The 13,006-nt window shown below is 41.5% G+C and overlaps 1 protein-coding gene across 2 annotated transcripts in view; it reads left to right on the top strand.

The window, feature by feature from the left end:
• The window catches only part of SUMF1 (sulfatase modifying factor 1), a 93,433-nt gene extending 89,833 nt beyond the window's left edge, over positions 1-3,600 (top strand). For both annotated transcript variants that reach the window (XM_005222667.5, NM_001076076.1), the window contains one exon: positions 2,495-3,600. In XM_005222667.5, coding sequence (XP_005222724.1) covers positions 2,495-2,605 — 111 coding nt within the window. In that variant the 3' untranslated portion in view covers positions 2,606-3,600. The remainder of the gene's footprint in view (positions 1-2,494) is intronic.
• The last annotated feature ends 9,406 nt before the right edge of the window (positions 3,601-13,006 follow it).

The raw sequence follows: 13,006 nt of genomic DNA on the forward strand, positions 1-13,006 counted from the left end.
CGAGTTCTGCCTTCCAAAAATCATTCCTAAAAACATAGACATCCACAAGCGACCATTTCTTCCCCTGAGTTAGTAATAGCCCCAGATTCTTTTAACCCCAGCCTGTTTTGTCTTTTTGATGTGTAATCATTGTTTCCTCAACCATCTTGTGAGCTCCAGCCAGACAGTGTATGCTGAAGGCTCAGGAGACACTTGACTGGTTTTTTTTTGTCATGTGTGGTACAGTTTTGGAATGTGACTGCCTCCCCCTGAGCTGCCTTCTTGCTTCAGTATGGAATCCACCACAGACAGTGGTAGCATGGGGCCCTGCATTATCCATAGGATCTTGATTCTAGAAATCCCAAAGCTTTTACTTCACAGCAGCCCAAAGAGTAAGCCCTGCATATACCAGAGCTTCTGCTGTGTCTTCCTGCATGGTCACCTCTAGTCAATTGGGAGCCTCCATTGCATCCCAGTCACAGGTTGTAACAGATGCCATCAATTTTTTCATTATTTCAAGCATACTTTTTATTCATTGTCCTTCTGCCTGCCTGAATATTGATAATAGTGTTATATTCCTCGCTGGTGGTGGGGAAAATGAGAAAATTGGTTGCTATTGTTTCACTATCTATAAAAGAAAAGCATGTCTTTTTTTTTTTCTTTCTTTCTATGGTAGAAGTGCTCCAGAGAAGTGCTCCAATTTCTTTGTCAGCTTTTAGAGATAATTTTTATGAAGATTAGAAACATTCAACTTTTGTGAGAGAAATGAGAATAATAAGAATTAAGGAGGGGGAACCACTTCTGTCATGCTGACCTATTTTCCCCTCCACAAATTATCTCTCCTTCATGAGTTCCAGAGTATACACTAAATGATTCTTTGCTCAGTTTCTTTAACCAGCAGCAGGGACTTTAATTTCACAGGGTTCACTCGGAGTTGATGCTTTTCAAACATTGGGTACCTAGTTTATTTTTATTCTCTGTTATTTTGGATTAAAGCATAATCTTCGGACCTAAGAGTTCCTTGCATGGTTATTTTTGGAAGATGGAAGCTTTTGAAGTGTTTAAATCAACTCATTTTGTGGTTATTCACTGAATATCTAATAGGTGGCCAGGAATATATTAGGCTTTCTTATTTGTGAGTATGTGTGCACATGCAGGAGAATTTATCAGGGGTGGGAAAGAAGCATGAGATGTGATACATTTCCATCTTGCTAGGGAAGCAAGTACACCACAGTTAGATCTGGGTTTGAATTCTACTTCTTTGAACAAATGTGTCATCTAGGGTAACTCATTTAGTTCCTCTGTGCTATTATAATCAAATGTGAATTAAAGATATGTGATGAAGGTACCTTGAACTGTGCTTGGAGAACTTGATGTCTGTATGTGTTTGTGTGTGTGTGTGTGTGTATGTGTGTGTGTATATATATATATATATATATATATATATATATATATATATAATAGTCTGCACTTATAAAACAATACAAAACAAATCCCCCACACAAAAATATATAGCTTTATGAGTTATTGTGATTTAAACACCAAAAGCAATGTATTAAGAAAAAAGTGTTTTTCACAGCGTTTCCTACTCTTGATTGGCCTGGGTTTGCAATTTAATTTTTGCCAACTTGCTGTATATTAAGTAGTATCTTAATGTTGTTCTTAATATTGTCTCAATTGCCATTTAGCTTTATTACTTGGTTTCATGGCAAATATTATTCTAAATGTAAAGATAACTTTTCAAATTACAAAAGTAATACTTATTATCAGAAATTTAAAACTCCACTGCCTGAGGGCTTCCCTCATTGCTCAGTCAGTAAAGAACCTGCCTGCAAGGCAGGAGACCCAGGTTCAATTCCTGGGTTGAGAAGAACCCCTGAAGAAGGAAATGATAACCCACTCCAGTATTCTTGCCTAGAGAATCCCATGGACAGAGAAGCCTGGCAGGCTACAGTCCACAGAGTCTCACAGAGTCAGACACGACTGAGTGACTCACACAGACACCATTCAGATTCTGGTGCATTTTGAATCTTTCAGTCTGTTTTTCTTTGGCATACATGATGATCTAGATTGAGATCACACTACATATAAGGTTTTGTATCCTAACTTTTTCATGTAACATTGTATCCTGAGACGTTCCTGTGTCATTAAGTGTTCCATGCAAACATGCCTTTGAGTGGCTACTTACTAGTCCAACTTCTGGATGTGCCACAACTTAAGTAACCAGTACTTGTTTCATGGTTTTTGACTATTCTAAGTAATGTTGACAGCAACATCTTTGTATTATATTTGTGTCAAGTTTATAATGTAAAGGACATTGGTGAGCTCTAAATGTGGTACCTGTTTTGAAACCTACATATTCCATGTGCATGGGGTGGGTGCCTATAGGGGAGGCACTGTTTACAAGTTGGCATAACTCTCCATAGCTGGTACTTGGTTACCACATGAATCTGACAGTTGAGAGCCCTCAATCGAGAGTCCAAGAGCACTCACCTGTCTGGTTCTCTCTGCAAAGTCCTATTGCTACAGGTATCGCTGTGCTGCTCGAAGCCAGAACACACCCGACAGCTCTGCTTCGAATCTGGGATTCCGTTGTGCAGCTGACCACCTGCCCACCACAGGCTAAGAGCCAAAAAGAGCCTTCCCGAACCCGAGAAGTCGTGTCTACTCTGCACGCGGCTTCCCTCAGAAGGCTGAACAACCTGCTGTGAAGAATTCCCACCCCAAGGTGGGTTACATACCTGCCCAGTGGCCAAAGGAACCATATGGCAAGACCAAATTGCTGAGCTGCATCAGCATGTGCGCTTTATTGTGTGATGTGTTTCATGTTTTACTTTTGAGAGTGTTTTAAAGAGGAAGGAGGTGGTGGGCATCCTGAGCTAGGCTTCAGGAGGCCTGTGTTCTACCTAGGGTCTGCCCATTTGGATAGACCCCAGGGTCCCACTCTTGACCTTCCTGGGCCTCAGTGAGTTCATCTGTCCAGTGAGGGGATGCACAGCGTGATGTCTGAGGCTCACTGTCGACTCGCAGATCCTCTGGATATATCAGATTCTATTGTGATTTCATAGTGAGAATTTATGACAGATGATTTTTTAGCTATATTTTCCCCATGTGTGAACCTTGGGTGATACTAATCATGTAAAATAGTTGTTCTCTTATGTATTATTTTCAGAAAAGAATGGGGTGGGGTGGTGGGGATGAGTCTTTATATTCATACTGCACTTTGCTTTTTCAAGGAAATCAGTGTCTTTACATTGTTATGACGAATCCCACTTGGGCCAGCGATGGCACACTCAAGTTCAGCCATCGGAACACGCAAGAATGTCTGTGGGGTGACTCTACTGTGCTTTATCTTTTAACATTAAGTGCCTTTGGTTTGGGGGGCAGCTGTAAGCCCTATTTTCCCCCTCTCCCCAAAGCCTTCGGTGAATGTGAACTGTATGCCACACAGAGAAACTTGTTTAATTCTAGATGTAGGAGAAAAGGAGCAGGAGCCTTGAATCAACTATATTCAAGGTATCCAGTATTTTGTAATAGGGAAGTAGGAAATCCTGTTGTCTGTGGAGTATCCCATGCTTTGGATCATGCACTATGTCGAATAAACTGGTATCTGCTAAATCAGCCTTCCCTCTCATTGGTTCTTTTTCTATTTCACTCTATTAATGTCTTCTTTTTAAAAAATGACTGTGCTATGTGAGATGTACATGTTTTTTATGTAAAAAGTTTTCTAGATATACATGTGTTTTGTTTGCTAGAAAACTTTCACATCGATTAGCTGCTTGGTAACTTTGATATGGGAATAATTTGTGGGAGTGTTTATTCCAAAACACAAGGCTGCATTCTGCCAGGAACCTCATTATGCCCTTGCTTCTTCATCCTCAGTGGTTGAGACAAAGTCAAGTGACTTTGACTCCAAAGTACAGTGATTCCATCCTGTAAAAACTGACAGGTGCTTCACAGGCAGGGAAAGCACCATGTTTCACAGCGATGGCTTCCAACCAGAGATGTCTGTCATCAGGATCCCAGCCTGATGCCCCATTCTTTGAAGACCTCAAATTCATTTCTAGTCTATCGTTTGAAAGGAAAGGCTCATCTTAAGGTTGGTTATTCAAAAACTAACTCAAATAACATTCTGAAGGGTTCAGCCAACTCTTGACTCCAACTTCTGTGCCTAGCCTCTTAATGTTAAAACGTTTATCTTGAAAAATAGTCATGTTGCTGGGATGTTTGTCCACATTTGTTAATCTGTCGCTTTGTGGATATAAAATGTTTCTTTACAGACTTTCATCAAGTGATGATTAATTCAGGCAAAACAAACAAAAAGCATTTGCTTCATTAAAAAAGCTAATAGAGGAAATAAGGTATTTTATTCTTGAAGTCACCACTAGTCAAGCACAGTTTTTGTTTTTACTTATTACCTCCCACCTGCTTGGATTTTTCACATGGTTGTACTTTTAGTGTGTATATTTTAGATTCTTCTCTTGGTAATTAATGTTATATGGCATAAATATTTTGAGGTGTGTTTTGGCTTAGTCTTTAGAATTGCATTTTTAGCAGTAGCAGAATGTTAAAAAGCATTAAAACAAAATCCTAACAAATCCTTCATTTAAGAACCACACTTCCAAGTTACTAGGGCTTCCCTGATAGCTCAGTTGGTAAAGAATCCACCTGCAATGCAGAAGACCCCAGTTTGATTCCTGGGTCTGGAAGGTCCCCTTGAGAAGGGACAGGCTATCCACTCCCACATTCTGACTTTCACTCACTGACTCCAAGTTACCAGCTACAGAGTGCACCAGACTACAGACAGCCATGGCCACTATGCTTTATAAAATTGCATGTTGATTTATGAACAGACCAAGATTGTAGTATAATAACTGCAGCTTTAATTCCGTATATGCGTTCCTGAAATGCCTCACCTTCTGCAAAATCACATTTGAAAAATAGGGAGTGAAAGGGAAAAATAAAGGTGGGGCAGACGACTCTAATCTTAAGGAACCTTGTAACCAGAGCACTAACAGAAATAGTAACTATCCTGTAACTATCAGTTAAACTTGCACTCACATTTGTAGGCAGCATCACAACCCGTCAGTCCTTTGCTGCCTTAAGCCATGGGGTTCCTCCATCTTTCTTCTCCAAGATGTAAATTTTTAACCACATTTACTTTAAAAAATTATTATCATTTATTTTTATTTTTTACTGCACTGGGTCTTCATTGCTATACTTGGTCTTTCTCTAGCTGCGGTGAGTGGAGCCTGCTCTTTGTTGTGGTGGCCGGGGCTTCTCGTCGCAGGGGCTTCTCTGGTTGCTAGAGCACAGGCTCTAGTGCCCATCCAGCAGTTGCGGCTCATGGACTCAGCAGTTGTGGTGAACTGGTCAGCTGCCCCTGGGCATATGGACTCCAGCATTGGCAGGTGGACTCTCAACCACTGGACGACGGGGGACGTCTGGCATTTGCTCTTTAACAGACCACTTAGGTCAGAAGTAAAGATCTGATTGTGGTTTAGACTTCTGCATCAGTCTCCTTAAGATTGGTGGGAGTGTGGGAAGCAGTATTTTTGTAGTGTCTTCATTTGAACTCTCAGATTTTCAGAGTTTAATTAACATAGGGCAAATTTTAGCAATTTTGAAGCCACTAAATAAATCACTTTTTATGCTTCCGTTGGATTAAAAAATTATTTTTTGTTTGAGATCTTCACATACTGCTTTAGTTTTCTATTAAATTGCAAGAAAGTTTACCCCAATTGTTTCAAAACACATTTCAAATAACACACACCCCAACATGACTTTTATAGTCTACCATCTTCCAATTTCTGTTTACTAATCACTTACAAGCTATCTCTGCTTCTAAGAAATATTCATCGTTACAGAGCAGACTGCTTGGCTGACGTGTCAATACCAGTATTAAAAATTCTGTTTTTGTTGTTGTTTTTGTTTTTTTTCCTCAGGAGTTCATATATTGGGTCTATGTTTCTAGTTCAGTTTTTTGCTCCTTTGAAGCATAGAGGAATTTTAAGATGTGTTCTCAAATCTGCTTTGGTCCTGAATTCTGCTGCTGCTGCTGCTAAGTCACTTCAGTCGTGTCCAACTCTGTGCGACCCCATAGACGGCAGCCCACCAGGCTCCCCTGTCCCTGGGATTCTCCAGGCAAGAACACTGGAGTGGGTTGCCATTTCCTTCTCCAATGCATGAAAGTAAAAAGTGAAAGTGAAGTCGCTCAGTCGTGTCCGACTCTTAGCGACCCCATGGACTGCAGCCCACCAGGTTCCTCCGTCCACGGGATTCTCCAGGCAAGAGTACTGGAGTGGGGTGCCATTGCCTTCTCCAACCTAAATTTGTTTTCAGGGATATACATGATGGATTGGGTTAGGAGCAAGTCTTATCTTCTTTTTAAAGCTTTGTAAACATGTTTAGAAGGTGGTAGGTGAAGGGGAGCTATGGTTCTCGTGATCAAGAGTGGCATTTCTTTATTGGAAAACATCAAATTACATGGAAGCCTCAAACTCTGTGTGGTTCAGCCTACAACTTAAAGTGAAATACAGACCTGCATCAATGTAGACACTGTGTTTTCTTCATTTACCCCTCCCTCCCCACATTTTTTTTTTTTTTTGACAAAGTATCCCTATTGTCCACATGACCCTTTAGGAAAAGAAGAAATCAAAGATTCAGAGATGCTATATGCTTTAGTAAGTGTTGATTTGGGCTGGAATGGTGTGGGGTAGTAGCTCCAAGCTAATGTGTTGGTTAATTCTGTTTTCCACTGGATTCTAGGCCCGTTGCTGATCAGCTTTTCAAAACAGATCATGTTGTCAAGCTACAGATAGAATTGTTGTATGTGGTAAAGTCTGTAGATGACTTAATGAAAGGAGTATTTTTTGGGGAGAAAACAACATGGAAATATGATGTTTTCTGTTCTGAGACTTCAGGAATTTCATACAAGAGACTAGGATGGGATTTATTTTTTCTTTAGAAAATGATATTTTGCTTGCATTTCTTCCTCCTCCTCTCTAACAAATACTTACCTTACTGTTGGCAATATTTCTCATCAGGGAGTTAACTTGCAGCCTGGCTATTAGGCAGTCACAGGAGGTGCAGAGTCTGGCTCTTGTGGGAACAGGGGCCAGGTGAGAAGCAGGCCGAGCGGTGCCCATTCTTAATGTGCTGTCACCGCTCTGCCCTCCTGTGACTGCCATACAGAAACGTGAGCCCAAATTTGCTGGATTGTCCAGTTTCTGAGGGTACCTGACTATGTGCATTTTCATGTGAAGTCTGAGTTTTTAACATTGGCACCTAAATTCAGATTTTTAAAAAAATAAATACTGTAGGACCTAATAAACTACTTCTGTGCCCAGATTCAGCCTGTGGAGTGCCACTTGTCAACTGAAATTACGAAAAGTTGATTCATTTCATGCAGCAAAAAAATCTCATATATTTCTTTCTGAAAAAAGACTGATCAAGCAAGTAAGTAAAATACCAGTTAGAAATGTCCAAGTGTGAGAAAGGGCAGTGGTTTGCCCCAGGTCATCATCTTATCTAGAAATGCCTTAGGACAGTGGTCCCAAACCTTTTTGGCAACAGGGACCAGTTTTGAGGAAGACAGTTTTTCCCCAGATGGAAGTGAGGGGGCAGAGATGGTTTTGGAATGATTTAAATACATTACATTTATTACGCTGCTGCTGATCTGACAGGAGGTAGAGCTCAGGCAGTAATGCAAGCAATGGGGAACAGCTGTAAATCGAGATGAAACTTTGCTTACTGAGCCGCTGATCACCTCTTATTGTGTGGCCCAGTTCCTAACAGATCTGTGGCCCCAAGGTTGGGGACCCCTGCCTTAGGAAACTCCTCCTCTCCATCTCCACCCCACCCCACCTAAAATCACTTAACAGCCACAGACAATCTCAGCAGTGCTATCAACAATTCATTTTCATTAACTTTGGCACTTATTAATAAGTGTTCAGACTAATATCAGAGAATAGAAGAAATGTCAGTTTCTTAACTATTGGTTTCATGTATTAAAATTTAATTGTCTGTAAAACAAACTACCCCAGAGTAGGCCTTGTTTTTATAGGTTTTGTCAGAATCAGTCATACTCGTAGTGAAAAGCTGGCCTTGGTTGTTTCATGTGCTTGAAACACCGTGGAAATTATTAACTCCAGGAGCCTCAGATGGAGCACTGGCCGCAGGCCAGAACTCCTTCCTTCCTCTGACTCTTGTGTTTAGACCATTAAGCAGGAGTTTAATTAATTTTTTGATAAAGCAGAATCATTACAGATAATATTCAGGTAGACTGTAAAATGAGAAAGGCCCTTTTCTGAAGCTTGTCCTATTTAGGATTGGAAAGTTGGAGGGATTAGCACCAAGGGGGTGGAATTTTTCAGCTTCAGATCAGATTCTAATCTGCCCCCAAATGGTAATTGACCCCGCAGTCACCATTATGAGAAAGCTGGTTGGACCTTTGGAATTAGTCACCATTGTCAGAAAAAAAGGCGATTCCATTTCAGGGTCATTGAAGGTCGGGTAGGGTTCTGTCCCACGCCTGGGTCTGGGCCATGCTTGACAAACTCCTTGTTTTCTTTGCTGAGGAAATGGAAGGCCGATCAGAGTAACCCTTTTCCAGCATGTCAATTTGGCACCTCATCGGGGTAACATTAGTAGCTCTGAATCAACAGTTACGGGGAAAGTGAAACCAGCTGACAATCAATCAGGGGACCAGAGATAAGCTTTCCTTGTCAGGTGGTGCTGATCAAAGGTTCACCTGCGTTTAGTCTGGTGCCTGTGAAGAGGGGCCTTTTGTGATTGCTTTTCTGAAGGCCACAGTTTTTCTCTGCTCCAGACAGAGAACTTGTCAAATGAAATTTAATTTCTTTACTTTTAAATGACATGGAAGGATGCCCTTTTCCTCTCCTCCATTATCATCTTTAAAAGGCAATTTAGGGACTTCCCTGGCAGTCCAGTGGTTAAGACTTTGCCTTCCAATACAGGGGCTGCAGGTTCAATCTCTGGCTGGGGAGCTGAGATCCCACATGCCTCATGGCCAAAAAAAAAAAAAAAAAATCCCAGAAACAATATTGTAACAAATTCAAGAAATACTTTAAAATGGTCCACATCAAAATAAGTCTTTAAAAAAATAAAAATAAAAAGCCCTTAGCATTGTGTGGAGAGAGCACCAAAATCAGATTATCTGGGATCATTTCCTTGCTCCTCCACCTACTCACCTTGCCACCTTCAGGCAGGTAACATCTTCTCAGGTGAAATGGGGATGGTAATAGCACCTGCCTCTTGGGGTTGTGAGGAGAGATGAAATAATGCAAAAATAAAGTGTTTAGTAGAAACTACTTGGGTAAGTGCTTGCTTGGTACTTGTGTCTTTTTTTCAGACTTTAAACTTTTAATTTTGTATTGGAGTACGGTGGTTTCAGGTGAACGGTGAAGGGACTCGGCCATACATATACACATATCCGTTCTCCTTCAAACACCCCTCCCATCCAGGCTGACACAGAACACTGAGTAAAGTTCCCTGTGCTATTCAGTGAGTCCTTGTTGGGTATCCATTTGGAATATAGCTGTGTGTACATGTCCATCCCAAACTCCCTGGCTATTGGTACTTGTTTCTAGTGAGTATGATTGTTAGGATCAGAGGAGCAGGAAGGTACCGCCAGACCGTCCTGGTCAGTTCTGGGTTTCAGCTTAGAACAGAGAGCAAAGTTGAGAGAGCAAAACAGAGGGCCAAGAAGGAGAAAACAAAGAGGCTGAATTTAAAAGCAGAATTTGACCTCTATCTCAAATATTAAAACACAGGGGAAAAAACTGACATGAATGACCCCCAAACTTCTGTTAATTCTAGGTTGGCTAAAAAAAGTTTGTTGAGGTTTTTCAGTATGATATTATGGAAACACTGGGATGAAGTTTTTGGCCAACCCAATACTTGAATTTGAAAATATTCTGATAGTGTGTGGTCCATCTGTTCCCCAAAGTTCTCTTTAAAGGAAAAATATTAGATCTGCTTATTGCTACATAGATTGTATAATTATGAAGTTTTTCCTCTTCAAGCCAGCTCACAAAGAACCTCTGGCAGGTTTAATACCAATGAAAATGTCATTTGTTAGCCTAGCAATAATTAGAAAGAAAACAGAAAAGGGAGGACAGTCTGTTGGCTCATAATATTCTGGTTAGCCTGTTAATGTTTTCTGTGGTATCTTTAATGTTAATTTACATGCCAGTTTTAGAGAATAGTTGTTTAGGTAATTCTACTAAGTCATTTAAATTATTTCTTCTTGCTTAATTCTTTTCTGAAATTATTGGTCCAGGATGTAGATTCTAACTTTATAAATTACCACATTTAAAACTCAAAACCACACTCAAAGAACAGTTTAGGGTTTCACAGTGTTTATAGGAATCGGTGTTACAGGTTTTGAGAACAGCAACTCTTAAAACACAGCCTCTGGACCCTTTTCAGGGAGTTGAATCAAATCTATCTTCATAATAATACAAAGATGTGATTTGCCTTTTTTATTCTCATTGTCTCATGAGTGTACAGGGGGATTTTCCAGAGACTTAAGGATGTACAGCCTAATGACTCATAGAATACAAGCTTGTGTAGTTTTATGTTTAAAAATGTTTCCAGTCTTAATTTTTAATGTACTAAATGTTAGCTCTGACCCAAATAGCAAAAACTCTTTGCAGTCTTCAGTCATAGGCATGTGAGGGATCCTGGGGCTTCCCAGATAGTGCTAGTGGTAAAGAACCTACCTGCCAATGCAGGAAACATGAAATCCAAGTTCCATCCCTGGGTCAGGAAGATCCCCTGGACGAGGGCATGGCAACCCACTCCAGTATTCTTGCCTGGAGAATCCCCATGGACAGAGGAGCCTGGTGAGCTATGTTCCATAGGGTCACAAAGAGTAGGACATGACTCAAGTGACTTTGCACATGAAGGGGTCCCGAGAGCAAAAGATTTAAAGACTGCTGATCCAGGAGAAAAGTGAGGTCTGATGGTGACCGAGTCTGTCTTGGGAATAATGAGCAGCCCTTCTCCATCTCTTCAGAGGACAATCCAGAAGAACTGAGTGTAAATGGTCGCTGCTGCTGCTGCTAAGTTGCTTCAGTCGTGTCTGACTTTGTGTGATCCCACAGACGGCAGCCCTCCAGGCTCCCCCGTCCCTGGGATTCTCCAGGCAAGAACACTGGAGGGGGTTGCCATTTTCTTCTCCAATGCATGAAAGTGAAAAGTGAAAGTGAAGTCACTCAGTCGTGTCCGACTCTTAGCGACCCCATGGACTGCAGCCCACCAAGCTCCTCCATCCATGGGATTTTCCAGGCAAGAGTACTGGAGTGGGGTGCCATTGCCTTCTCCGGTAAATGGCCGCAGGATAAAGTAAAACAATCTGTTAAGAAGCGCTTCCTTCCTCTTCATTCCGGGATACCTAGTAAATGCATAGGAGAATACCTGGTTCTATGAAGACCCACCAGTGATTTAGTTGAAGCAGTTACTTGGAAGGGTCAGAAAGAGGAAACTTTGGGGAGGAGCACAGGCAGGCAGCCCCACCACGGGTTGTCACATTTCCACAGAGATGCTGATAATGGAGTTGGCTCCTGAGAGACAGTTGTGCGTGGATGGCCCTGTACCATCCTGTAGTCAGAATCACTCTGATATATCAATAGGACTCCTCAGATGGGCTTTGGAATATCAGGTATACACAGTGTAAGCTCCCCCACTGTTGCAGCCTCTGCTTAAGGTGATGTAGTCTTGGGACCCTGCCTGTCAACTGCCTGCCGCCTCCGATGGTGGTGGTTTCATAAGCAATTGAGGAAGGTCTCAGTGTTCCTTTCGTGAAGTAGCTGACTTTCTCCTGGTGGAATTCATCTTCGTTGTGCTGTAAATTGTGATGGTTCTACCTTCTTGCCTGGTTTGTTTTCCAGTCGATAGTTTTAGGCACGCCTTATCCAGATACTATGCCAGTTGTTTTATGTACATGATCTAATTTGATCTGCAGATGATCTTGGGAAGAAGCAATTTTGGCTATTTTTGGTTAGTATTCCCACTGTGCACTTAGGAAGCTAGGACTCGGTGTTTGCGAGGCATCCAGGTGACATAGCTGAATGAAGCAGGACCAGGACTCACACCGTTTTTGTGACTTCAGTTCTCTCTACCACATCACTAGATCCGTGGTTTTAAATTAAGTGTGGGGTGGGGAAGGGTGGATTGAGGAGGAGAGATCACTGGGGCGAAAGGTAGCCTCAAGGAGAAAAAAAGGCAAAGATCGAGGAAGGAAATGGCTTAGTAGTTAAAAATGACAGTAGTTAGGAATGACCCTGGAGCCAGACTGTCTCAGTTTAAATTGTTCCCCTACTGGTTGCTTGATATGAGTTCCTTAACCAGTTTTTCAGATTTTGAAAATTAAATGGAAATACTTTTAGAAAAGGTAGAATTAAGGCAGGAGTGTTAAAACCATCAGTGTAGGGTGCTGTGCTGTGCTTAGGCACGTCGGACTCTGCAACCCCATAGACTGTAGCCTGCCAGGCTCCTCTCTGCATGGGGATTCTCCAGGCAAGAATATTGAACTGGGTTGCCTTGCCCTCTTCCAGGGGATCTTTCCAACCTAGAGATCAAACCCAGGTCTCCCACATTGCAGGTGGATTCTTTACCAGCTGAGCTACCAGGAAAGCCCCAGTATAGGGTGATCTGCTTGCAAATCTTTACTGGCTTTACATCATTTTCAATACAGCAATGAGACTTCCAAGGTTAGGACTACATGTTTTTCTTAACATCCTTTTCTTTCCTAAAGTGTGTTGCTTGTTTTTACAAAGTGATTATCTTACCATAAAGAAGCGAATTTTTAGGGGTAAGGTAGGAGAAGGCTGAGTATGGGAAACATTCTTCTGCTGGAAATAATGAAGATCAAAGGGTGCATTATCAGCTCATTCATACCAAGCTCAAATTTATGAAAAAATTACAGCTGATAAGACGACTGAGATCATGTGTGAAGAGCAAAAGGAAAAGGGTCCTGCACCGTGCTTTCTTTTTATTTTTT

This window comes from Bos taurus, chromosome 22, assembly GCF_002263795.3.
Source record: "Bos taurus isolate L1 Dominette 01449 registration number 42190680 breed Hereford chromosome 22, ARS-UCD2.0, whole genome shotgun sequence".
In the NCBI taxonomy this organism is placed as follows: domain Eukaryota; kingdom Metazoa; phylum Chordata; class Mammalia; order Artiodactyla; family Bovidae; genus Bos; species Bos taurus.